The sequence below is a fragment of the Scomber japonicus genome, chromosome 3 (genome assembly GCF_027409825.1).
Source record: "Scomber japonicus isolate fScoJap1 chromosome 3, fScoJap1.pri, whole genome shotgun sequence".
Classification (NCBI taxonomy): Eukaryota; Metazoa; Chordata; class Actinopteri; order Scombriformes; family Scombridae; genus Scomber; species Scomber japonicus.
This window is the reverse complement of record NC_070580.1, coordinates 15504604-15531985: the sequence shown is the minus strand read 5'-3', so window position 1 is coordinate 15531985 and position 27382 is coordinate 15504604. Positions and strand designations below refer to the sequence as shown.

Genomic DNA, 27382 nt, shown 5'->3' with positions numbered 1-27382 from the left:
GTGTGTGTGTGTGTGTGTGTGTGTGTGTGTGTGTGTGTACACACGTGTGAACTGAAAAGAGGGGGTGATAGTCACAAGCATGCGTTGGCTTTACCCCACAACATCTTTGAACAGAGGTGGATGTAGTATGCAGATAAATAGAGTCACTTTATTCTGTTTGGTCTGTTTATACCACACACACATACACACTACCACACACACACACACACACACACACACACACACACACACACACACACACACACACACCATGTTAGCAGCATCCTATCATTTTATTGGCCACCCTGTCATCACCTTCTTGTCGTCACTGCCCTTGCTTTTTGTCTTCTTAGTCAACCTCTGTCGGAGAAGAGGAGAGTTATTAAGTAACCATGATTTAGACTTGATGTCAGAGACCTGTCACTCACACGTGCATGCCTGACATGATTGACAGATGAAACGCTCCTCATTGGGTCGGCACAGGGGTTAGCACATGTTCAGGGGGACACGCTGCACATGCACACACATATACATAAATGCATACATACACAAGTGGAGAGCAACTACTGTAAGTACATTTACCCAAATTGTGAAGAGTATTTGCATGCAACATTAGGCTTGTACTTCTTTTATATGAGAGACAAAATGTATACTTTTTACTTCACTGTTTATCTTACGGTTGTAGTTAATATATTATCTTATTGTATTGTTTCAACTTAATATAAGACGCATTCAATAAAATCAAAGTTTATCTGTAGCAGTTTACAGTATATGCAGCTAAGTTCAATTCAAAGTGACAAGTGACTGTAAAAACTATTAAGACTAATACAGATGAACAGTAAAACAAAAGGGCAACAACTGCACCCCAAAATGAATACATATAGACATAGAGAGACATAAGATTTTTTTTTAAAAATACACCCAGCACTATAGATTTAAGCTTAGCACCACCTGGATGACCTGAAACATTAAAATGCTGCTTACAGGTTACTCCATCAATAATGTAACACTCTGAAAGGGGATCATTCTGCATAATAAGTGCTTAGATTTTTCAGCTGATATTTTCATGTTTCCAAGAAATATGATTTCCCAGTCTGCTGCTTTGTCTGAGTTAATGAATCTGATTACTTTACAAAATTTTGCACACACAAATGCAGAAATGCAGACAATGTAAGAGGCTGAAGACTTAAGCCATGCTGAGCAGAACACTGAAGGGACCTTAGGAGGGCAGAGGGGCAATAGAGAGGTGCCTCTGCAAAGAAAGACAAGCGCTATTAAAGGTCTAAATAAGGAACATGGCGTGTCTTGCTATGGAGGTGAGCAGACTGGTCTGTGTTTCTCCGTTCTCTCATGTATAATACATCTCTCTCTGTTTCACCCCAAGGTTCAGAAGCCCAGGGCCCTAGAGACCAACACAGTCTTTTAAAGATATGTGCTCACTTAATCACTGAAGAAAAGGGCCCCTAGAGCTAGCCTAATATTATAATTAATTAATTCAACCAAAAAGGGGTATTAAATTTCCTCCCTCTTAGGATACCAGCTGAATACATTGACCTTTGTGGAAATCGCCCTCTAATTCGAATCAGATTTTAAGCCGTTTACAGACTAAACTTGTTTCTTTTTCTCCTCCCGTCTTTTGGTTTTCTGTGTCTGTACGAGTTTGTACAAAGAAGTCAGAAAGCTGTGGCTTGTGTGTGTATGAGTGTGAGAGCAAATTTATCTCCCTGGATTTTTGTATCTCTCTGAATTTATGTGTATTTGTGCGTTGTTGTGTGCATTTCCATGATCATGTGACTATATATATATGTGTGTGTGTGTGTGTGTGTGTGTGTGTATGTGTGTGTTTCTGTGTAAGCGCAAAAGTGCATGTGAGTGTGAGTGATCCCTAGTTTTATCTCCCTGCTGTAACACAGAAAAGAACAGAAACTTTTCTTATTACCAGAGAGAGTGGTGGAATAGCAGGCAGCTAAGTCTCTGTCTATCTCTGTCTCTCTCTCAGCGGTGTAGCTCACTCCCCAGTGTACTCAGGGTCTTCAGTAACTCTGACTGAAGTTCAGAGGGGTTAGGTAGTATACTCAGGAGGAAGGGGGGAGACAAGAAGAGGAGGCGGAGGGAGGGGGGGTGTTAAGTAGGATTGGAACAGTGGCAGTTTTAAAACAGAACTTTAAATCTCCACCTACGAGAGAGAGGGAGGACAATGGCATCATGTGGCGTGCCGTTATCTTCAGGTCTCTGAAAGGCGGGAGATGAGAGGATGAGAATAAAAAGAAGCTTGAAGAAGGGCATAAATGTGATAACAGCTGTAGGCAGTATAATCTATGCTGCTTTTCAGGGAGGTATGTAAAATAAAAAAAAGTCAAATCTTTACGACCTTCAGATTGTAAGTTCACTCAAACAAGCCTCACTCATAATCTCACTCACAACAACACCAATCAAATGGAAGAGGATTTGCAAGATGGATGGATGAATGGATGAGTGGATGGCTGGATGGATGGATTGGCAGATAGAGAAACAAACACAGCAAAAGAACAAATAGATCACAGGAGCTTAGACTAGGACGAATCCTGTGCGTCAGACCATTAGTTAGTCAGTAATCTTCATGGTTTTCTGCTCGTCAAGGACGATGACATTGGCCATCATCTGAGGTCCCGCTTATTGTCCCGAAGATAAATTCCTAGTCTGGAAAAAACCTCCAATGAGGATATGATGCAGTATCCATCACTTTCAGAGTCACTCCATCAGCTGCACAGGAAAAGGATGGAGTGGTTAACCTTCAAAATGTGACAAATTCTGTGTTAGATGCATTATTTATCTTAATAATGATAAGCTTAATTTAGCTACTCTCCAATCAACCCACAAAACTAAAAAGATGTTGCAGTATTTGTGTTCCATCTTTGATCATTCAAACAGCTGAACAACAATTTGCCTATTATGTCCCCGAGCAGCCTGCCGGTGGAATTTAGTGATGATGACACCATGTCTTAATTTTACAGAGGTTGCACCAGATGCTCTTTCAGTCAGTGGATGGCAATCACTTTGATTCCAAACATATTAATTTTCATTGCTTAGAAATGTCAGTTACGCCTGTTTGTCTTCTGAATCAACTGTATTGGAAAGTGTTGTGGACCACTAACTCCCCCTATTGGCCATAAAGGAAAAGGAGACAGGGAACACTCTTTTATAGCAGCTGGGGAGGGTTTTTTTTATGATGCATGGACTTCATTTTGGTACAAAATTGAATTTCATCAATAAAGAAGCAACCCTGATCTGATTTCTAATTTATTTTTCATGATGTTAGTGGAGAAATCTTATTCACAGCTTTCACAAAATGTTCTTTTTTAAAATGCCTGTTTCAAAAGAACCAAAAGTCAGATTTGATCATAGATGAGTTTTGATTTTTTTTAACACCAGTTTCAGAACAGTCGACTGCAACTCAACTTACGTGCATGCATACACACAAAGCACCACTATAGCACATATTTTCTCTCTCAACTATCTTCCCCTCTGCAGGCTAAATCTTCATACAAATCACTCCTCCTCTCTTCTCTGCCTCTTTCTCTGCTGTCTGAGCAAAGTTGGAAAGAATGATAAAGACTACGGGCCCACCCCATCATCACCTCTCTGCAGCTCATCTCTTCACCTCAACACACATGAAAAGACTGGTCCTTCCATGCCACCGTTAATGGCGGGGACATTATTCATCTCTCCAGCCAATTTGAGCTCCTTTTCTTTCAGGACTAGAGGCATGAGGGGTTGAGAGGAGTCAGCGAAGAGTATTAAATATGTAAAGGAAGATGGACAAAGGAACGGTGGAATAAAGAGGGGCAGCAGAGGTGGGAATTACCATGTGTGACTGCCTTTATTCAGTCCTCTCCAACACTGAACTGAGATCCAGTATAGATCAAATGTGAATGGGTCAAAACTGGAGTCACATGTAAACACACACGCCTTGTAAAAAAAAAAAGGAAAAAACTTTGGAGAAGATTTGAAGAATAAGTTGGCATCAGTGTTTCATAGTGGGCCCCAAAGTTAAGGACAGTTTCAACCTGCAGTGCTGAAGAATTATAGATCTAAAATCAATGTTGTGTCATGGTGCCATCTTCATTAGAGGATTTTTGATAGTGGGCCATCAGGTTCTACAGGAGTATGCAGGCCTGCAAAAGCTATAAAAAGTGTCTCCAATCTTCATCCATGTGATAAAAGCCAGCCTTTTTGCTTTGAGTTCCAGTCTGCTTGTCAGGGAGGATGTACGGTGAGCAGCCCGGGCAGAAGAGATCATAAAGCAGATTGTGATTGACGGCATCTTAATGGAGGAGGACCGATCAATAAGTAATATCAGCAGGTTTTAATTCAAGGCATCACACATAAACCTTTACCAACTTCACAATGTCACTCAGTGTTCATAAAAGTTTTCTACACATCCCCTCGGACAAAAAGAGATAAATCCATCAAAAAAGTCTTCTCAGTTTTATAGCCCTCCCTCCTCTTCTTTCCCTCCTTTTATCCCCCCCTCCCTCATCTCCATTTTGATGTCTGTCTATTAGCAAAGGGTGAGGCCTTTCCTGCTCTCACATCCAGGGGCTAAATTAGCTCAATCAGCCCCCTTTCACCTCTTCTTCCGTGGGCTTCAAGCTGAGTGACACACTGCTCCCTTGGGAGAAAGGGAGGGAGGGAAGGAGGACTCGTACTTGGAGCCCAGCGGCCAGAAGAAGACTGTAGGGGGGGGGGGGTCAGGTAGAGGGAGAGGTTGGAGTAAGGAGGAGAAAACATGTAAAAAGGAGAATTGGTTGGAGGAGAGAATGAAGCTTCATTTTGTGCTGCTCCGATATCAGCTCTGAAAGGACCTCCTTGTTCCCTGCTTGTTGAACATGAAAAAAAAACCTCAGTGATTATTTTTCTTTTCCCTCTATGTCCACATGTCCCCCTCCTCTTCACCTCTTCTGTAGGGCACGGTGCTGCTCAAGGTGCCGTGCCAAACCCACTTCAAGAGGCCCAGCCATCAGAAAAAGAGGTGATGAGTGTCTCTCCCCTCGCTCCATCCCCAGGCGCACTATTCCAGGGCCGAAGTCTGCGTTTCCGTGCCAACATCTCCTAAATTGCGCCTTCATGTTTGATTTGTCTCAACCCTTCCCCTCTCTCCCTTTTACTAAACAGCCACCCAAGTATCTGTGGAAATGCAAGGCAGGCACTTCTGCTGCGGTAATAGCTATGCATGTGTGTGTGCTGGGGGGGAGATGGGCGAAAAGGTGGTGATCGGAGTGAGCCATAAGATCTACTCTTCGCAGCTCTACAGGGATTTATTAGACTGGGGAGTACATTAGCATCATAAAGACCTGGGAGAATGGGCTTGTGGATGGGCTGCAGACACCACCACTACACCTTAACATGCTCTGCAGCATCAGTCAGTCAGTGTGTGTGTGTGTATGTGTGTGGATAAGGAATAAGATTACCCCTATTTAACTTAAGAAAGGCTGTTAAACGGTTTATGGATCATTCTGATGCAGCTCTGGACTAATACATCAGGGGTAGATGGAAAGAGCTGCAAAAGAGGCCAACAATAGACAGTGGGAGGTGAAATGTGAAGGCCGCCACCACTGAGAAAATAGGGTGATTTGACCAGATTGTTACCAAGAAATTACATTTGTCAAAACCTTTATATTTTCCAGTTGAAGGTGTGTTCTTTGAAAGCATCTGAGATTTCTGTAAAAACATCTATTTCCCAAATAGTGGCAAAAAACAAACAAAAAAAAGGTTTGGGTTTTTACAGTAAGTCATATTTGAAACCGGTTAATTGAACTGCAAGAGAGTGATATCACAATGTCAAAGGAGACGCTGAAAAAGTAATCAGCCTACTGTAGATCTCTGGTGCTCCCTGGTGGACATAGCCTATAATGTAAAGAACATTCAGTGGGTTTGTCTCACCTGTCATCTGCCCACTTACACAAAAATGACAGTGAGACACTAACATTGACCTTTACATTATATGCACAGGCAATACTGTCTTACCTATGACTAGTGGAGAACACATTTCCAAATGATGTTAATTTTACCTTAAAGTCTATCTTTTTTATTTATATGGACTGTAACTGTAAAAATGCAACCCCTCACATCCCACCTCACAAAAGTACACCACCTCATTTCTCTCTCTAACACACAAACTAGTTGTTTCTCTGAAGAGGACATCACTTTGGCTTGCATTCACTCTCTGGAGACCAGAGATTATGGTATACGTACCATAATCCTTTTAAATCTCCTCTTTTAACCCAAGCTTCCTTTATAGGGAAAAAGCATTTTTCTACTTCAAAGAACAATAATAGAGCCATTATATCTCTTTTATATGTCTATGAAAGTATATGGATATTAAATATTTAATTATAAATAAGAAAAGTGACATAAGTGACCCATCTAAGCATTACATGACCAAATGTATATATTTTAACTGTATTTTGTGAAGTGCAGTCTGATTTTTTTTGGATTTGTTATTATTAAGGCTTTTATTGTTTTATTGTAATTTCTGTAAGGATGACCTATTCTGTCTGCTTTCACAACTTCTACAGACACAAAGAAAAACATTTTCTCTTTTTAACTTATTGATATCATTAGCCAAATACCATATTCATAGATATGGTACATAGATATAGGTACATTTTCTGTTTCTTCATGTCATGTGCACAGACACCCACAAGTCATATTAATTAAAAAAAACACTTGAAGCCACTGAATGGATTCTGGTAAAACATTTTATATTTTCAGTAAAATCAGAACCACTTTTCCCTGTGTAGTTTGCTCTGCAGAGCGCCCTCTAGTGGAAGAGAAGAGGAGGCCTGAGCAGGTCTTTGGAGTGTTGGCTGGGTGACAACAACAGACAGTGGTTGAAAAGGCACAACTCTGGCAGACAGACAGAGACAAAAGCAGAGTCAATGATATGACACCATGGCAACCACAACTCCTCGGCTCAGAGTTTATATGAAGTCAGTCGTCTTCCAGTCTCCATGGAAACCCAAAGTCAGGAAGAAAAAACGCATGGCAAAAAAAAACAAAAAACGCCAACCTGCTTCAGTCTGACCAGAATCACTGGTAAACCTTACATTCATAAAATGAGCAATCTGAATTGAATCAAATCAAATAATCATCTTTCATCTATGTCTGGCTCCAAATTTCACAACAGAGAGAACAATAAAACCCCAATTATATAAAAATGGCATCATAAATGTACATAATCTCTTCATCTCTCTAAAGTCAGTTGAAATCTGGAAGTTCATAAATGGCTCCCCGCTCCTTCCCCAGTAACACTTTGGTGGCTTAATGCCTTTACAGTGTACTTACTGAAATTGGCTCTGAGAAGAAAGGGTAGTTTTGGAATAAAACTGAAATAGAGCTAAAACAAGAAATACAAACAAAATACATTTAAGTGGCTTAGTGGCATAAAACATCTAAATAAATCTTATTCCATAATTCTTCCATGTACAAAGTCAAAACAATAACAGTTTCCAGTGCTTTGGGAGTTAAAATAAACAACAAACTATAATAATGAAAACAAACACTTCTTTTAATCAAAAAAAATCAAAGTTTTTTTTTTCTACCTTTACCAGTACTGATCATAAGCTATATCAAATCAAAGCCAAGCCTCAGGTCTACCACAGCAGAGATACAACTCAGGTCCATGTCAGCCTGCTCTAACCATGAAAGTGATGACAAATCGATGTCAGTTAGCCAATAGGACAACAGATTCCCTTTAGGTGGCAGTGTGAACGACAGACCTGAGCTTCATCTCTGTAGCTTGCAGCTTCACTCGACTCAACAGGGGAGAGGCTGAAGTACAGGAGACTCGATAACATCATGATTTGAAAACAGCCTCAAGGCACACTGCAATGTACAGTATGTGTATATGTGTGTGTGTGTGTGAGTGAGTGTGCGATCATGCGTACAGTATGTGAGCGTCTGCATGTTTAATGGATGCTCATTTGTGAACAGAAAGTGAGCGTGAATGCATGCAAGGGTGTGCTAATGCTGTGTTTGACAGTGAGGATTACACTACTACTGCGGTCAGCTGAGGCAAACTATCTTTGTCACTCCCTCTCTAGTCCCCTCTATCTTTTCTTCACCTGGGCCTCTGGTACAAGCTGTCCTCTATGAAGTCACTTAGTGAGATAAAAATGAAACTCTCCTGCACTAACAAAGGTATAATTTGTACAGAAGCATTTACAGGCATATTTGATGTTTATTTTAACTCTAAACTCTGGTCATGACCTCTAACCTTTAAAATCCTTTGAAGAACAGCAGCTGCAAAAATGAGAAGGCAAGTTGAAAAGGTTTATGGGTTTGGGTTAACATCTGCTTCTACTTTCTGATACAGTACCTGAGTATTTTGACACCTCACAGATTTGGATGACACTGTGGGGTTTTTTTTTTTAGTTTTTTTGTGGAGACTATCAAATGGCTTTCTCTACTCTGGAGTTGACGCACTCACAGTCACTGTGTCTTCTTTGGGTAAAGGTCCTCACATTGTCAAAGTGTTAAAAGGTGTAGAAAATGGTGCACAGCAGTGGGAGGGCGTACATGTTTATGAGAAGACGACAACTACAGTTGCAGAAAATGAAGAAGGCTGGATTATCTGATTCCTGCATTGTCCACCCAGTGACTTTTTAAATGCTTGTGCTTGAGGCTAAGGCCAACTGTGGAATAGCAGATTGAGGAACAGAACAATGAGACTGGACTGCATCTGCCTTAAGCTTAATTATGTATGCAGGACCATAAAGCTATTTCCATTTTATTCACTATCGTTCATTCAATCGTTTATGGTTACTAAAAGAGGTTGATGTAAGGGGAAAATAACTTGTCCTCTATCAAGTGAGACAATGAGCTCGGTTGTCCTTGTATCTGATAACTTCAATCTAATTAACTGCTGGTTTTGTCCCCCTTGATTATGATTCACAGCCACCTTTATGGAAACGAGGCCAAGTGTGCTATATAACTCTTGACCTGGCAGTGTTGCTTCACCCCTTGTAAATGCTCAGTGTGTAGGGAAAAGTTTCAAGCTTCTCAGTTTATCCCACATCCTGCTGTGTGTGTGTGTGTGTGTGTGTGTGTGCGCGCGCTTGTACCTTCTTTTTTTTTTTGCTCTTGCAGTTATGGAGGGGTAATTGTACAACAAATGAGTGCCATCAGTGTATCAAGTTGCGTGATGTATTCAGTATGTGCTGCATGTTGTGGGCGTGTCATGTCTTATTATTTTGTGTTGTGATGTGTTGGAGTATGTGCTGATGTACTGCGACTTGTTACACTGACATCTCTCTGAAAATTCTGCGTGTGCTTGTGTGTGTCTTTGTTTGTGAGGGTGCGTGTATGTATACGTATGTGTTTAGAGTATGTCTGCATCGTCCAAGCTGAAGCTGGATCTGCGGCTAGAGTCGATGGACGCTTCAGGGGACATGGCAGAGAGCAGCGGGTCTCCACCGATAGGGGACAAGGGCTCGTCCATCATCAGGAAGCCCAGCTCGCCTCTCCTCCCGTGGACGTCCAGTCCGGCCAGGTCGCCCAGCCCCGACATGCCATCTGAGAAACCTTGCATCCCATCGCACAAGTCCAGCGACTGGGCAAAGTCAAAGGGCTGGGAGCTGCCTACAGCTGGGAACTGGATGGGTGGCTGGGGATGGAGTTGCTGGGGGAGCGGTGGCAAGTGCCTGGGCTGAGGCTGAACCTGGCCCTGTTGGTGGAGGTGGGTCTGTTGAAGGAAGTGGTGTTGCTGAGCCTGGTTCTGGGGTAGGTGCTGGGGCTGGTGGTGGGCTTGTTGATGGGGGTGAGAAAGGTTCTCCTCTGGGTTGGTCTCTTGTTTTATATAAGGAGACATGATGTCATTCGTATTCATGCCAGAGGGAGAGTTGCTAGGTAGGCCATGCATTTGAGCCTGCATCTCCAACTCCTGTAGACAGTGAGTGACCAGCAACATCGTGAGTATCAGTGTATTTGCTGTGGTTGTGTTTCTCTAAATGTTTATGTTGGTGTGTTACCTGGATACGTAGCAACAACTGTTTGTTGGCCATTTCCATCCTTTTGAAGTTATTTTCCACCTCCCTGGTCCTCTGTACATCCTTCTGCATGCGTTTGATGTACTCTACAGACGCTCTCAGTATGGTACCTTTATTCCAGCGCACATCACTAACCACACAGTATGTATAGACAGACAAATTCATAGATAAGTAACAGGCAGTAATTTTATTAAACAATTTTATCTACACTTAAACCAAGAAGTTACTCACAGGTCATTGGTTTTAGGGATCATGGTGCCCAGCTCTTTAATACGATCATTGATGTTGAATCTCCTCCTTCTTTCAACTGTTGAAGATTAGAAGAAGGGAAACCAAAGGGCAGTTAAAATAGGAAAAGACATGATGAAGACATGATGAAGACATTAATATAGAGGAATCAAAGGCATGAAAGTATTTAAACAGAGGGCAGAAAGGGACAAACACTCACACACTGTCACAGGCAATTACACTTAAGTGCCAAAACAGCAGAAATGTGCAGGTTAACCATCCACCCAGCAGTTGCACTATGTCAGCTAAATCAGTGCAAAGCAGTATAAAACTGTTTTTGCAAGAGACAGATTATGGTGTGTGTGTGTGTGTGTGTGTGTGTGTGCGTGCATAGTGCATGTGTGCATGTCCTGTGCATACATATGAACTAAGGGCATGAACACTATGCTTAAAGAAAATTGAAAAGGGAGCAGATAATTTAGAGAAATAACTTGCTGAGTGAAGGACTTACTCAGATTGTGGTTATCTTTCTTTTGTCTCTCCTTGGCCAGCGCACGGGCTTCTGTGTCTTTGCAATAACAAAAAGTGATTAACTAATGGCTGAAAATGAGCCACATCTCTACAGAAACAGTGTTTCAGTATTGCTAACAAAAAAAACAACAACTTAAAAGACATCAATAATATAATGGAGTGCAATGTTTTATAATCAATCAACACACTAAATAACATGAGCACACAGACCTTATAGTGTTCTGTATAACTTAACTTCTTAAAAGCTCTGAATTAGTCTCTTTGCGACTATAATGTAAAAGGACCTGCACTTTCGCACCTGACAGCTCTCGTTTGATGGTCAAGTTGGCAGGACAGGAGTTACTGGTCATAGCAATGGCTGGCCCCTTCATCCCAGGACCTGTATACACATCCAGGTGACTGCTGGACAGAGGGAGCTGAGGAGGATACACACACGCAAACATGCACACATTATGTACACACATTTAGAAAACGAGCAATCTACACATAAAATGTAATTGAATCAATTAAAATAAATCAATAGTCAGCTTGAGACAACTGCAGTTTATAGATGTCATTGACACAAACAGCTTCCTGCTTCCTGCGTTAGCTAAGTAATGACTCATCTGACGAGGCCAAATTAAATGCTTTGTGCTCCATGAACAGACTGAAAGGTTTAACCAGGGATATGAGTGAAACACAGGTTTAATCTTAAACTAGCAAAAGTACAAATAGTCAATAAGCCAACTAGTACTTCCACAAAACACAGTGACAACCATGCAAGAATATAATCAGCAGAATGGCATCAATGCCTCCTTCAAAGTCCTACATTTAACATAATATCAAAGAATAAGTTATACTTTTAATTTAACTATAATATGAGAAGACTACAGTGTTCGAATGAAATTTAAAAAGTAATACAAATTGCAAGTAGTACTAGGTCAAACTTAGGTCAAACCGGTGCAAATCCAGAATAATTTTCCAACGACTCTTCTTTAACAACTCATTTACAGCTGCATACCTCCTAGTAAGTACCTTTATAAAGTCAGTGTTCGTGTTTAGTGTGCTGTAAAGAGCAGATAGCAGGAGATAATGCTATAATATCACACCTGAGAACAACCTGACGAACACACAGTAATGATTGACTATCATCCTATCTACAGCATCTTATCTCTTTTTATGTCTTGATTCTCTCCTCTGCAGCTCCTGCACAATTGTAGAGTTTTCCTGCTCACTTTTGCACTTTAGACATTGTGTAACAGATGTGATGTAGTTTTGTAGGAGCTCCTAAAAAAGACCTAATTTCCTTTTAATTGTATGTTTTAATGAGTCTGACAGACTTTTGATGCCTTGTTACCATTCATGTCTTGCTCCCTGAGGCGAGGGCAAATGTGACACTGCTAATGAGGCCTGAAAGATAAAGAACTCAAAATGTAGAGATACCTTATCTGCTGGCTACTGTGTGAGTTGTGAGATCAAACACATTCACACACATAAATACACACATAGACCTCCACAGGTTCACTCCTGTATGTAAATTATATGCTCTGTTAATAATCTGACAAAAGATCTAACAGTGTAGAGATAAATCTCCACTGGTAAGAAGGATATTATTTTGTTATGGTTTATGAAAATGATCACAACAACCAGTAGATGTCTTTACCAATATTTAAGATCACTATTGCATGTCAAACAGCACATTAATTGTATGTTTAGTTGTTTAAGCAAGAACATTTTAAAATATCTCATCTAACCCATCATCACACTGGACTTTATGATGATGGTTATCTTTTTAGCCTGCATTCTCTATTATATTTTGAGACATCTGACTCACTAACTGTTCTAATTTTGAAACCAAAACTGTACATCAACATTAATGGCAGAATCCAATGATATAATGTCATACCACATTATGGTTGTTTCAGGTTTGCTCCTGATTAAAAAACAACTGAAAACACACACTTTGATATTAACTCTAATTGCTAACTTCCTTCATGCCTTTTCTCTGGCTACATATGTCCTGGCCGGGCGCCCCACCTCCATGCTCCATTCCAACTAACTTAAATGAAGGAGCACACGTGACTGGTACTCAATATGGCTCAGTATAACCATCCACACACGCACACGCGCACACGCGCACACACACACACACACACACACACATAAAATTTCAAGAGTCGATCTGTTCACTTGTGCCTGGTATTCAGTGGTGTTCCCGGCTCTTACTAAACTTTGAGATTCCAAGAATTCCATGGAGTTTGCCACTTTAATCCCCATCAGGATTAGCAGGTGAGTTTTACGCTCTGGTCTGTCTGTTGGGAATGAGGCTGAGATTTTTCCAGTGTACAAAACACTTTTCTCCATAATAAATTTTACACTGCATCATTAATGTTCTAAAAGCTATTGTTCAAATAGAGCTGTAAAGTTTCTTTCTTGCCTTTAGTTCAGTTCTTGTACTGGCTTCACACTCACTGGTCATTTGCAGGGTTGTTCCAGCACATAATCAGTGATATGTCAAATTAAATGTACACACAGATATATGTAGACAAATTCATCCTGATTAAACCAATCAACCACAAAGAACATACTATCAGATGAAGCTACAAGAGGCTGTTTGGGTTTCCCTCTCCCTCTCTCAAACAGACACACACAGAGTTAATTAGACATATGTCAAACAATGTGTCAGAGCCTGCAGTGGTCAAGACCTATTAATAATCATACTCTAATTGCATGGTAGACCCAAACATGATAGTCTGCTGTACAATCCTGATTCCAGTGCTACATTCAACCCATCCACACACTCAACAAAACATTTAAAAACCTCCCCCACCCACCATCCTGTGCCTCATCATATAATCAGAGACCCGAGGCTGGGAGTTAGACATGCCGCTGCATCTGTCCAAATTGTGGTTAACCCTGAGAACAAAGTGCCAACTAACTCTCACAACACCAACCAAAGTTGACATTAAACAGGCTTAAAATCAGCATTTTATCAGTTTCTTACCAGCTGAATCTGTTCTCCTTCAATAACTTCCACAATGGCATATGTCTTATTCATCTCCTTCATCCTCTATTCCTTTCTTAACAAGACCAGAGCTCTTTCTTCCTCGCTCTTAGACGCAAGCAGCATACGCTCTTTCTGGCAATGCCACCCCTGTACCGGTAGACTGACCTCGGCAGCACTGATCCTATCTTTCTTCTACCTCTACTCTCCACCAAACAAGAGTGAACTTTCCCCTAACTGGACTTTCAGCCTGTTTTCCCTTGCACAAATTGCCCTCATCCCTCTTCCCTCCTCCCATCTTTTACTATTCACCCCCCTCCTCCTCCCTCCCTCTGAATGTCTTGTAAACAAGTTGAACTCTAACTGCTGGCAGTTTAATTGTTAATTTTCTGAGTTTGCTCCCTCAAACACAAAGCACTGTACAGTCCTCATCTGACATGTCTTCCCTACATTTTCTAACTTTGTCCAATATGTTTATGGGATGGAATGTTTAGTGTTTAACTCATTCATGCACTTTTGCATGTGTGTATGAATTTGTGTCTTTATGTGCAAAAAGACGTAACAGATTTCTTCCTAATTCTGCAGTTGAAGGAAAGACTGAAATCAGAAAACTGAAAAAGCAACACATGTTGTCCTTTAACATTAGCCATTTACTAAACTCATTGTTATCAAGTCCAACTACTGTCTTAACAACACTGCCATCCTTTAATATAAAAAATATAATAATATAAAATAAACACTAAGGACATTGAACATAAATGAGGGGAGTGACACACAGTATACAGATGCAGGAGCAATGATTAAAGGAACTTCTGAAAAGCCAGAGCACTGATGACTCGGCATGACCAAAACTTTGACTCATTTAGGGCAGACTAAGTCAAAAATAAGACCTCAAGTAGAATAAAAATAAATAATTAAACATTCAATGTTAGAAAATCTAGTGTGGTAATACAATACATTTACAAGGTATGTGACCAAACTGTAGCTATACAAAGTCTGCACTGTGATTTGTGAAAATAACATATTCAACATCAGTCATTTTGTCTTAAAAATAGAATTTTCTTTAAAGCAAGTACAAATAGTTGCAGTGGGTGAGCTGATACCAGTTTACCAATCCGAAGAATTTTCTTTAACAAAATAAAGCGTAGCATAATTCATATAACTCAATACAACATGTCATTCATATAGTCAGTGGAATTGCACTGTGCACTAAAATGCTCTCATGCTATTACAATATTATTTCATAAAAGATATTTGCATGTTTTTAGCAGGGTACTATATGTTGCTTTTGTTCTAAGGAAAAGATAAAATTTCCACCAATCCTGAAACATGTAGAAAATCCTTGGTAACAATATAACTAAAACACAACATTTAACATCAGAACATATTAAAGGAGTCAGCTGGATGCAAAGTACACAAGTCATATAAAAGACAGTTACAAATAAAGGGTTCTTGAAATCACACTTTAGTGGCTCTACTTACTGTGTTTGGCATCTGGATAGGGTCTATGTATGCCTGAATATCATCATAATTGGACTGCATGCTGATGATGTCATCAATGACCTCATCCATCTGAAAGATGCAGGGAAAGACTGTTACTTATGTGATCATATTGTATATTAATGACCTATAATCTCTAACTCTTAAAGACTGCACCTAAACTACATTTGAATACACTACACTGAAAACAGTCACAACTTGTACATTTATCATCACCTGAAACCTAATGACATGCAGGCCTCCAGGTGAACTCGCCTGCAGGCGCATGTCTCACTCAAGAGAGGACTTAAGAAGTGACTTCTGTGTCATGAAGGCTAACTGGTAAGACTATTTTCTCTCAGTGAGACTGAAAGAAGAGAGGTCGTGAGTTTGAGGAGGAGGAGGAGGAGGAGGAGGAGGAGAGTTGGTCAAAGTCTGCCAGGTTCAAAGGGCTTTGCATTCTGCTGTTTCTCTGTCACTTGTTAAGCTGTAATTACTGTTGCAAGGCCATAATCGAGCATTTAAACTCCAATCATAGCCAGCCTGAGTTATTGCCAGTTAGTCAACACATTCATCCATGCACCTACTGTATGCACAAATGCATACCAAAAAAAATAAAAATGCTGCCCTAGCTTATGAAACACCAATTAAATCATTATGCCGCTCTCATAAAATGTGGAGATAATATCACTTTCAGGCTAATGTTCAATCCTCATAATTTTATACAAGTGTGTAATTAAATCATATTTCAGGGATGTATTTCCAACCTGGTTCTACTACTGTTTAACATGAGCATGAATTGCATTTGTGGGTTTATGTTTATGGTACTATCTGCCCACACTTTAAGACGCCAACCTCATTCTCGTGGCTGGAGCCGATGTTGAGCATGGCCATGGGACTGTTGGGGGCGCTGTTACCAGACATGAGCTGCTCGGTGCGCATGTGTGGTGAGTGGAGGGGAGGAGGGGCAGGCGCAGAGCCCCCTGTGGGTCCCATGGTTGTGGGAGGAGAGGGTGGCATCGGTCCTGTAACTGCATGGACTGTCTATGAACAGGGAGAGGAAGAGAGAATGAACACCATCTAACAGACACCCTGAGATGACATTAATGACTGACAGAGTAATGACATTAATTAATACTGCAATAGGACTGCATGTGGATAGTTGGAGACATAAACAGATATCTAGCATTAGTTAAAGCAGACAGACAAATACCTGTTTGGTGGCACAGGTGGTGGACAGGTATTCTTTTACTTGTTGCCTCCGAGACTGACGGATGTGGTAGTCTGTAGGATTTTCAAGGTGGGTCTGTACCTGTATTAGAAATGGACATTGAAAGGGTGTTTTCAAAATGTATTCTATCATTTTTATCATTGTAAATCATCATTTTTTGTTGGTCCTGTTCATGCTTCCTTACATCTAGGAATGATTAACAAGATCATACAGGTTTTTAGTGGTTATTGGTGTTACTTAAAGACACAATCTGTGATTTAAATGTAAAAAAAAAAAAAACAGAAGTCCACCACCAAAAGGACTGAGAGCAGCTCAAACTCCCAACTTGATTAAAAACTCCTCAGCCTTCCAACTCTATCTGTTTTAAAACCAGAATCAGATTTATATCAAATTCACTAGAAACTTTTACGTAAATTGATACTTCTACTTCCTATTAGTATGAACAGGTTTGTTTTTACAGCAGGTCTTGACAGTTGACAAGTCACAGTCACTATTCAATCTGAAGAAACAGTGTGGGAGGTATGACAGATTCGATGGAAGTGATGGAGCTCATCTTATCTTCCACATGAAAGCAAAAATAACACTGACAACTCTGACAAAAACTGAGATTTCATAACCACCACTCCACCCACACACACACATTCATTCACACTGAGTAAACTGTCAATACAGCAAATTGCCCCATACAGTTACCAGTGCATACACATACACACTGGACAGGTTTACCGCTCAAAATACCATAAAATACAAGTGTGCGCGTAAGCACATACATAAAGGAGCATTGCACAAACCTATATACACACAAACACACTCCATCAAAGATAAGGACACACACAGGCATCTTTGGAATCGGGCAAAATGTCACTTCAGCTTTATCTGTCCCTGTCTGACTCAGACTATCTACATCGCTCCTGTCTGTCCTATCGCCAAACATGTCAAACTTCTCTTATCTGCCCGGTATCTTCCCCCTTCAGTCTCCCTACCTGTTTGCTGCTCCACTGCATTTTTCTCTCTCTGCCCTTTTCAAATCTGTCCCTGATTTTTCCTTGACAAGCAGTGCTGTGAGAGAGGCCACAATGCTAACTTAAGACCTAACCACCTCCACTGCTCCCTTCTGTCCTGTCCCCTTCCCAGCAACATGTGAGTGGATTAATGGTAGTACAGACCCATGTCCTTTTGAACCCCCACAATAATTCCCTTCTCTTGTCCCACTCCACTCAATGACATATGTTTAGCACATGTGTATAATCCTTTTGCATTTTTATCAGAAGTGAGTGATTGAGAATAAATTACATATAATTTTGGTTCCACGTCTAGAAACTAAGATTGTGTAGAGATAACAAGGGACTACAACAATGGACCAATACATAAATCCCTGTTTATGCTTATTCTTATCCTGCCTTGATACTTCCACCTTTCAATCAATGAGTTCAGTATCAAGCATGTTCAAAATCACAGTGTGTGTCTATACACAAGCAATGCTGTTTCCAGCTTCTTAAAAGTGAAACATTGTTTCATGTAATTGTAAACTGAATAATTAAGGTTTTGGGGCTGTTGCAATCTACAGACATCATTGGGCTATTATTTTTCACTACTTTTAGTATGTCACATGAATCAATTCATATGGAAATATGACTTATGGTCTATATCCACGCCAGTGGCTTTGTGAGGCATAGATGTGCTTTGCGCTAAATGCTAATGCCAGTATGCTAACATGCTGATGTTAAGCAGGTAGTGGTAATGTTGATAATATTTACCATCTTATTAGCTAATTAGCACTTACTGGTAGCTGATGAGGATAAACCAGTGCACAATATAAGTGTATTAGTGTATAATCAAAGTCAAGATACATCCTCTGGGAACCATGACTGTCTGAACAAATTTTGTGTCAGGCCCATCAAGTAGATGAGTAGTTGAGAGTGAGACATTTCACAGTATTAGAGACGGTGGCACAAGATGAAAACATCACCAAAAGTTCTTAGAGTTTATCCACTGGGGACCATGTGTGCCAAAGTTCAAGGCAATTCCATCTAATATACAAAACACATTCTAGTTTGAACCAACATGGTGGACCTAACAGCCAACAGACTGTACTGCCTCCATAATACAATAATCAACAGATTTATTAATGAAAAGAATCGTTTGGTGCAGTTCACTGACCTTAAGAACCTCCACAGGGACCTGCATGCTTTGGTAATGCTGTGGGGTGCTAATGGCTGGGGTAGACACAGGTGGTCCAGCCATGCGTTGCTGCATATAATGCAGGGCTGCATTCTGCTGTTGTTGCTGTTGCTGCTGCCGCTCGCGCTGCTCCTCCTGCTGCAGCTGGTCTCGCATCAGCTGGGTAGACCAACAGGCACGCGCACACACACACACACACACACACACACACACACACACACACACACACACACACACACACACACACACACACACACACACACACCATAGGGATTCTCATTATAACATTTAGACAGTCATGTGAAAAAATTAGGACAGCCCATTAAATATTCAGTTCCTTATTAAGAAATGTTCACATATCGATGTCTAGTCTCGTTGTTATTTATCTCTGGAAAAGAAAGTTATTCAATTGCAGATAAACAACAAAAAATAATCTTGTTTTACTCATTAAACAAAAGATATCAACAAAAATGTGTATTCTAATTGAGGAAAAAGTTAGGACACCCTACCCCCTAATAGCTAGTGTTACCCCCTTTGGCTTAAATCATTTCAGTGAGACGCTTCTTGTAGCCATCTACCAGTCTCTGACATCGGTCTGAGGAAATTTTGGACAGTGGAATGGCTGATTTCAAATTCTTTTGAGATCTTTTTAAATCCCTTACCAGATTTTTTCTCATGACTGTATAAAGTGACTTTGATTTGTGAAGCCCTTGTCACTTTTGGTTTCTCTTTGCATCTCTGCTCTTTTAAGAGTGGATAATGAGAGCTGGCTGTTTGTTAGCACAGCACAACTGATGACTCACTCATCTATTAAATCACCCTGTATTATAAGTATGTAAAGTATACATATCAAAATACCAAAGTCCAAAATAGCATGGGCAGATTTATCAGTGGTTGATGAATGTAGATGCTGTCAAATGAATGATACTGACCAGAATATCCCCATCTCCAATATCCACCGAGTATATAACACTACAAACAGACTGGACTAAGATGTCCTTACCTGATGAAAGGCTTGCATGTACTGTATTGCTTGTGGGTATGTGTCCTACCTGCATCCGCAGCCCAATGCGTGAGGCCATTGCTGGGGGGCGAGGGGGCAGGGGAGGGCGAGCCGACGTCAATGCACCGCAGTCCAGCCCGAGAGGTAGAGGAAGCTTTGGAGAAGAAAGGCAGGGGGGGAAAAAATTAGAGGTGAACAAGAACAAGGGTGGAATGAAAGAAAAACACACACAAAATACAAAGGGATTGTGTTAATTAACATAATTCAATGTTAAGTTTAATCTCATTGTTGTGAAAGTTATCTTCTCTATCGGAGGTCTGCAGTTGAGATGATTCCTAAACAAGAAGAGTAGTTACCAAGATGAATGCAGAGTAAACACTTCCACCTCAACTGATATACTCTCTTTGTACAGAAGGTGCTTTAATTTGTAATTGTTCATGTGTGCTTTATTGATAAGGAAAGAGTGGTGAGAGGGGATGAGGAAGTGTGCAATGTTGTGATGTACTTTCTTTTTATATGTTGACTAAGCTCTGTTTTAGTGGTAATGTGCTCTTCCTTTTCTTTGTGTTGGTTTATTAGTGAAATAGAATCTCAACTGAGGTTCACTGTAATTAAAAATTACAAAAGCAAAAATTTGTACTGATGACAGTGCTAGATGGAAATTTAAGGGATTGTAAAAGTCAATACAATTCATCTTGAGGAGGACATGATTGTTTGTACCAAATATTATGACCATCAGTCCAATAGAGGTGAAGTCAGGGGAATCTTTAAGAACTATTTAAGGCCCAATACTTTTGGGATGTTGTGTTGGTGAAATACTACACTAAACTGTTGTTGGCCAAGAAGCACCTCCCAATGTTGAGGAAATATAACTGCTCCTACAACTATAATGTTTAATTGTCTATGTGTGTGTTGCATGTATTAAATACACAAGACAGTGTACAATGTACAGCAAGATAGGTTTGAAGTTGTTAGACCTTTGCTGGACATAGTTTTCTCCTTCTTCCAATTTTTGAGCTAAGTTAGGCTGAATACATCCTGGACGTATCTTTGCACGTGGATGATGAAAGATTAAACAGATTTCCAGATAACAAGACAACAAATATACATATTTTAAAAAGTACTTCAAAAATCTTTAAATCTCTAATGGTTACCTGTCAACCCTAGGACTCCTGTCTTAAACTAATATGCACTGGGCCTGATTTACTAAAGGTTTGCGCGAGTAGAAAACGCGTGCAAATTTGACATCACCCGCAGAAAATGTGCACGCTGATCTACTAACCTGAGGTTTGCGTCTGTCAACTGTGCCAAATAGTACGTGCTGTCCATTTAGTACGTTTACCATAATGAATATGTAATATGGGACGTTTCAACCCCAGTGTGCAAAATACAGGGAGGAGAAAATGCTATTGTTATTTAGCATGCGCATTGTGATTTACTAAACCTGAAGGTATTTTTCTGATGCTAACTGGGTCTATAAATAATACTTTTGAAGGGCAGGTATTAACCAGCTGCACACTGAGCACAGATGACTGCTGTAACTGTGGAGAGGAGGAGACGGAGGCACAATGACAGACTACACACAGGATGGACTTTTCCCACCTGTGTTAATAATTTTGGAGTGGAATATTTTTGGTTTTACTAACAGCATTGACTTTGTCACAAATACTCTCCCATATGTCGGTTTTTCTGGTAATATTTGTTTTTGTTATAACTCAATATACTTGTTAACCTCTTCCACTAGAACCTGATCACATTTCATTTTGCCCTCGTCCAAACTCTCCATTAAGACACGTAAAACCCTAATTTAAATACTGCTGTCTGCACCTGTTTTCATTTACGCAGTTATTCTCAGTAGATCACCCGCAAAACGCATGCAAATGAAATGCGCAATCTATTGCACTGTGCACGCAATTTAGTACCCACTATTCGGGATCAAGTCCTCTGTGTTTCCACTGAGCCAAAAGCAACCAAGTGCCCTCTCTACAAGTTGTTCAACAACATGTTGTCATACTCCTTATTCTATTTATTAAGTGTATATGCCTTAGAGCATTCACTGCCACAGTGTGTCTCTCTATTTGCATGAGGCCTCAAATAACTGCCTCTTCAATAAATCAGTCAGGCTGTTAAAAAAAATGTGCAGTGTGCTCATGTGATGTCCTTCTTGTACATAAATATTTGTCAACAGGTCATAAGGCTAGTGTCTTAGCCTCAGTATAGATATGAACAACATGTTTTAACAAATTAGTCTACAAAATGCTGTTTAAATCAGCAAACTATGCCAAATTCTCAGATTTATCAACATACACATTCAAGAAACTTTGCTTATATCGGGTCATATCTGATAAAAGAAAAAGCAAACAAAGGGTTTGCCCAAATATTCTGTCTTTTATGAATGAAATACAATGTTTTTTGGTCAGCTGATCATGAATAAATTAAAGAGGTAACACAGATACAACAGGATCCTAGGTCCTGTTGTACAGACAAATTCTGTAACGAAAGCAAAACAAACAACATCGACAAACAAAATTTGCAAAATGTGCCAGTCTGACTACATCTATTAAGTAGTGTCAAGTTAAATCTGATGGTTGGATGAAATGGGATGAAAGAAGTTAGCATTAATACTCCCTGGCTGCCCACACAGAAAACGGGAAATTTAGAGTTGCTTCCTCAGTAATGATGGGAGGTCATGTGGCAGTCATGTGGTCTTGTTGTTCTTCAGTGGTCATGTGAACAGAAGGTTGATGGGGAACACCTTCACCCCTTTATATGACAACTCCTGTTTTCTTTCACGAAAACACACTCACAAACATGCACACACACACACACGCACACACACACACGCACACACACACACGCACACACACACACACACACACACACACACACACACACTCAGTGGGGAGTCCCAGGACTGATAGTTTCCCCTTCTGCAATTTATCACTTGAATGACTAAGCTTGTCTAGACTTAAAAAAAAGGTGCAGTAGGAACCTACTGATGATGGCTAGGTTTCTATTTTATTCTACTGCCTTTGCTGTTTGTGATGTGTAGTTGAGAGGGACACAGAAAAGCAGCGACATCAGGACATTCTTCCAAACTCTCATCAGAAACACTGTCTGTATATGGTCATAAAGAGAGAAAGACAGAGAGAAAAAGACAGAGAGAGAGAGAAAAGCTCATTGTGCGTGAGGTACAATAAGAAGGGCAGCTCCTATTGAGAAGGACTGAAGCCGCCTGTTGTCCAAAGTGTACATTTCAGCACCCGAGGGGGCACACACTGCCCGCTTTGTGCCCATTGGATGGCCCACATGAAAAACACACACCCATGCAGAAATACACATTGAACACACACACACACACGCACGCACACATTCCAACACAAACATGTACCATAACTTGGACTCTAGGAAAGGCTCCACACAAGCAGCTCCAAAGCAGCAGAATCACTCAGACCTACACAGAAAACAAACACTCAACAATTGTATTGATGGAGCAACTACTGACTGCCAGAGGTGGAGTGTAACTAAGTACATTTATTCAAGTACTGTACATAACTATAATTTAGAAGTAATTGTGCTTTACTTAAGTATAAATTATACTTCCAATTCACTACATTTCAGAGGGAAATCCTTTATGTACTCCACTACAACTTTAACTTAATTTGACAGCCTTAATTACTAGTTACTTTTCAGATGCATATTTGACATAAAGGATAATATAACAAGCTTTTAAGCCTCGGGAAATTTGGCTTGAAATAACACAAATGCATACCAAAGTTTAATGTCTCATTAAGCATCCACAAAAATCTGAGTGAAAATAAACATTCATAACTATTAGAAAACATAGTTCAAAAAACAGTTCATTTTGCTGTATAAATCACCTCAATACTATGTATGTTTGGCAGATCACATTTTGATTGACACTTGTTTTTGGGGGCTGGCTAACTACAGTAGCTAGCGACTGGGTTTCAATGGTGCAGAGTAGCACTTCTCACTCAGTGAGACGAGCCTCCACTACTGTAAATATTATCCATTATCAACCATTATCGCTAAAGGGGGCAGGAGAATAATTAAACATATGACACACTAAGTAAAAGAGAGGAGGAGAGTGAGGTCATCGCTAACTGCTAGCTAATGTACTAGCAGAACTGAAAAGCATGTAAACAACTGTGACTTGTAAGGAAAAGTGCTAAAAGAAAGAGAGAACTAAGAGTGCTTGAACCTAATTTAATGTACACCCTCTACATCGAGCGCACCTTCTCTAGAACCCGGCTCTCAATATCCTGTTTAAATGGCTCTTAGTAATGATGGTTCCTTCCAATGCCAGGCTTTTCAGAATGTCTTTGTAGCTCATTCCCAGCCTAAAATAAAACTCTATCATACTGTCCCTGTCCATCGTGTAGCTTTAGCCCCTCTAATGTCTCTACCTCAGACCTTTGAGAAGGTGCGCTTGATTTGCTTATCCAACTGTCCAGGAATGATATTAATATTATTAATTAGTATTTCGTGCGCACGTTATACTTATTTCGTGGCCACAAATTAGTATTTTTTGCGCACGTTATAGCTATATCGTGGCCACGATTTAATTTTCTTTTTGACAATGTCACCAGAGGGACTCCGTAGAAAACAGATTTGAGAACAGAACTTTGTTTTTTTCTTCTTTCCTCTCCCATTAATCATCTTATGACACCTTAGATTTATCTGGTGACCCATTGAAGGGGCCTGGTCCCTAGTTTGGAAATCACTGAACTTAACTAACTATATATAAAGAAGTTCAAACTTGCTATAACAGTGACATGCTACTTACACATTGATGCTTCAGTATTTATATATATAATAATATCAGAGGGACCAAACCACTACTTTTACTGCAATACTTTAACTCATTTCAACTGTTAACACTTATGTAGTTTTAAGCAGGGTTTTTTACTTGTAATGGAGTATTTTTACATTGTTGTATTGGTACTTTTAAGGATCCGAGTACTTCTTCCATCACTGCTGACTGCTAACATCTGGCGCTTTTGAAGCAGGTCCCCCCAAAGTAGTATTAGCAATTGTTTTCTCTTTCAAGATGCTTACTAACATCTACAAACAGTGTGTGCACACACATACACATAGTGGTGGAATGCTGCACAGTGTATTTATAGTCTGACAAATGGGGTGATTACATCTCCAAACTCAATCGGCAAGGTAGGAATGCCAGCCAGAGAAGGACATGTGCTCTATGCTTTCACCACATAGAGCACAGCTTACTATACAGCATGTTCCACTGCACAGGTCCACGCAATTACTTCTTGTAGCGTTTCATGTTGAATCCAAAGCCATTAACTGTCCTCTATTTTGTACTACATTATTCCAGTTTAACACAGACTTCTCCAACTTCCATCATTGGCTCCTGCTCCAACATAAGCATAAAACAATATTTGATTGGTTAACTGACAAACCAAGACTAAGACATGAGCACTGTACATACATAGCAATGCTATAGTGTTACTTGTATCAGTGCATATGTGGCACTGATGCAGTTTGACACTTAGACACAGGTTTGAATCCCTTATATATTAATAAAAATGTTCCACATGTGTCAGGTTTGGGTTAATTATTCATGCAAATAAAGATTACAGGCAATTTATTGCTGCTTTATAATCCCCAAACTGAAACTGTTTAAGACACCTGGTGTGGTGGTGATGATTACATAACACTGTATCATATAGCCCCCAACTGTGATTAATCCATGATACATATAGATACTTTAAGCATGCTCACACTGGCAGGATATCACTAATCTAATATGGTGACACACTGCTACCAGGCAGCATGGTCTCCCACATGGGCCTTCCCATTGCCTGGCATCCACTAGGGTAAGCAGGCATCCGTGACGCAGTGCGAGTACAGCATGGCCATTGTGTGTCCAATGCTGTGATGTCACAGCCCCTGCACTTCAAACACTGACAACCAGTGGGAGGATACAGAGCGGAGGAAGCCAGGGTCAGAGGTCAACTCTGGATTGTGCCACAGATTAGTCACATCATACATGTCAACGATGAGCACACAGCGCACATTAAACAACTATATAATTGTGATGACAGTTTAAGTTCCTTCCTATATTATATATAAAGTAAAGTGTACAACAAATACACATTAAAAAGACACATAGACACAAGTACAGACACACACTCGGGGCAGTGCAGGGCCATGGCACCTGTGCTCAGAGACATGGTGTTAATTTGTGGGGTGTGTATTTTTAGAAGTTACTGTGCAATGCCAAGGAAGGCCTTTTAAAACAGCCAACACCGTGCAGTTAAATGTGAGAGGAGTGCATACACACATTCACAGAGGTGCCCTCTCACAACAAAGCATGTGTGTATCAAACATATGCGGCCACAGCTGCATAATAAAATTCAAAGACAATTTACAGCCATTTTAAAAAAGGCTGTGGGACAAGTGTAAAGTCAAGAAAGACAGTGTATTTCTATATTAAGATCAAGCAGTTCTGCATAAGCAGTGAGAGTAGAGAGAAATCCCCTCAAGGTCACACAAATGCATCTTTTCACATGTGTGACAAAACAGCACAAACACAATCACTTTGCTCTGAAACTCGAGTATATTAGAAGTGTGCAGCCGTTTTTTTAGCATTTGATTTTTAATCATTTTGATACTTTGGACTTAGAAAAGTTTCAGGTTATTAAAAGCTTAGTCAAACTTTCTGTTAATAACACAAAGGTTGCAAATGTGACGCTACACTCTGCATTTCACCAGCCTCCAACACATGCGCAAACACACACACACCCTTTCCGCATTAAGCTATCTGTCTGCCTGCTCTAATGACTAAAATAACCTCCTCTGCTCTCTGTTCTCCTTTTCAGGAACACCCTGTTCCCCCGAGCCATGGTGTGCTTTTTGTTTTGTTTATGTGCATGTGTGTGTGTCTGTGTCTATTTGCGCGGATGTCTGTATGTGTGTGTTTGTAGGTAGGTTGGAGTTAGGGTTGGGGCATGCACATAAACAGTAAGTTTGCATGTAAATTACTGTTCCACAGCGCCTGTCAGCTTTTGAGTAGATGTAAACAGACCTCCAGTATCAATAAACCACCACACACATATATCGAGGAAGGTTGGTAGGATTATGTGACAAGGATGGCATGGCAAGTATGGAGTCCTTACCCCTTCCTCTCTGGTCTCACACACACAAACAGCTGTATCCCCTAGCAACAAGAACACACCGAACCATTCTGCATGGACACGCAGACAGACAGACTGGCAGGAGGACGGACAGACAGATCAGTTTCAAACCCTCAGTTCTGGTATTCTGTTGGGTCAACTAATACTGATTTAGCTATAAAAACCATCCATGCTACCACCTCACATCTGGACTAATTACAACTGACCCTGAGAATTTAATTAGAGCATTACAGGGGCTATGTAGGATGTACACCAGACTGGATGCGGTCACTTCAGGACCTTAGAAATAAAGATTCTCATTCAGTAAGTAAATAGTAGTAAGCAATTTAAGTCAGAATTACATTCTGTGTTAAAGCAGGGGAGACACACTATCACTGGAAGAGTGGATTTCTACTGTAGCATACAAAGCATGAGAGTGCACAGAAACAGACACACATCGACACATGTACAATTACCTGTTTGAGAAGAAAAAGAGTTCACAAACAGGAATAGGCTCTGCTTATGCTGCTGACTACATGTCTGGATGCTGAAGAACGGGATGGCAATCTGCGGGGAGGA

General features: G+C 40.3%; 1 protein-coding gene across 5 annotated transcripts in view; it reads right to left on the bottom strand.

The window, feature by feature from the left end:
• Positions 1–6701: 6701 nt before the first annotated feature.
• Positions 6702–27382, bottom strand: part of tfeb (transcription factor EB) — a 34537-nt gene continuing 13856 nt past the window's right edge. For 2 of the 5 annotated variants that reach the window (XM_053316119.1, XM_053316121.1), the window contains exons 2-11: positions 19693–19797; positions 18620–18799; positions 16442–16540; positions 16084–16272; positions 15232–15321; positions 11065–11182; positions 10747–10797; positions 10239–10314; positions 9990–10146; positions 6702–9901 (exon numbers count right to left, since the gene is read on the bottom strand). In XM_053316119.1, coding sequence (XP_053172094.1) covers positions 9341–9901; positions 9990–10146; positions 10239–10314; positions 10747–10797; positions 11065–11182; positions 15232–15321; positions 16084–16272; positions 16442–16540; positions 18620–18799; positions 19693–19722 — 1551 coding nt within the window. In that variant the 5' untranslated portion in view covers positions 19723–19797 and the 3' untranslated portion in view covers positions 6702–9340. Of the gene's footprint in view, positions 9902–9989; positions 10147–10238; positions 10315–10746; positions 10798–11064; positions 11183–15231; positions 15322–16083; positions 16273–16441; positions 16541–18619; positions 18800–19692; positions 19798–26806; positions 26980–27279; positions 27371–27382 lie in introns of those variants that run through there. The other 3 variants (XM_053316118.1, XM_053316123.1, XM_053316122.1) reach the window with 3 other exon arrangements.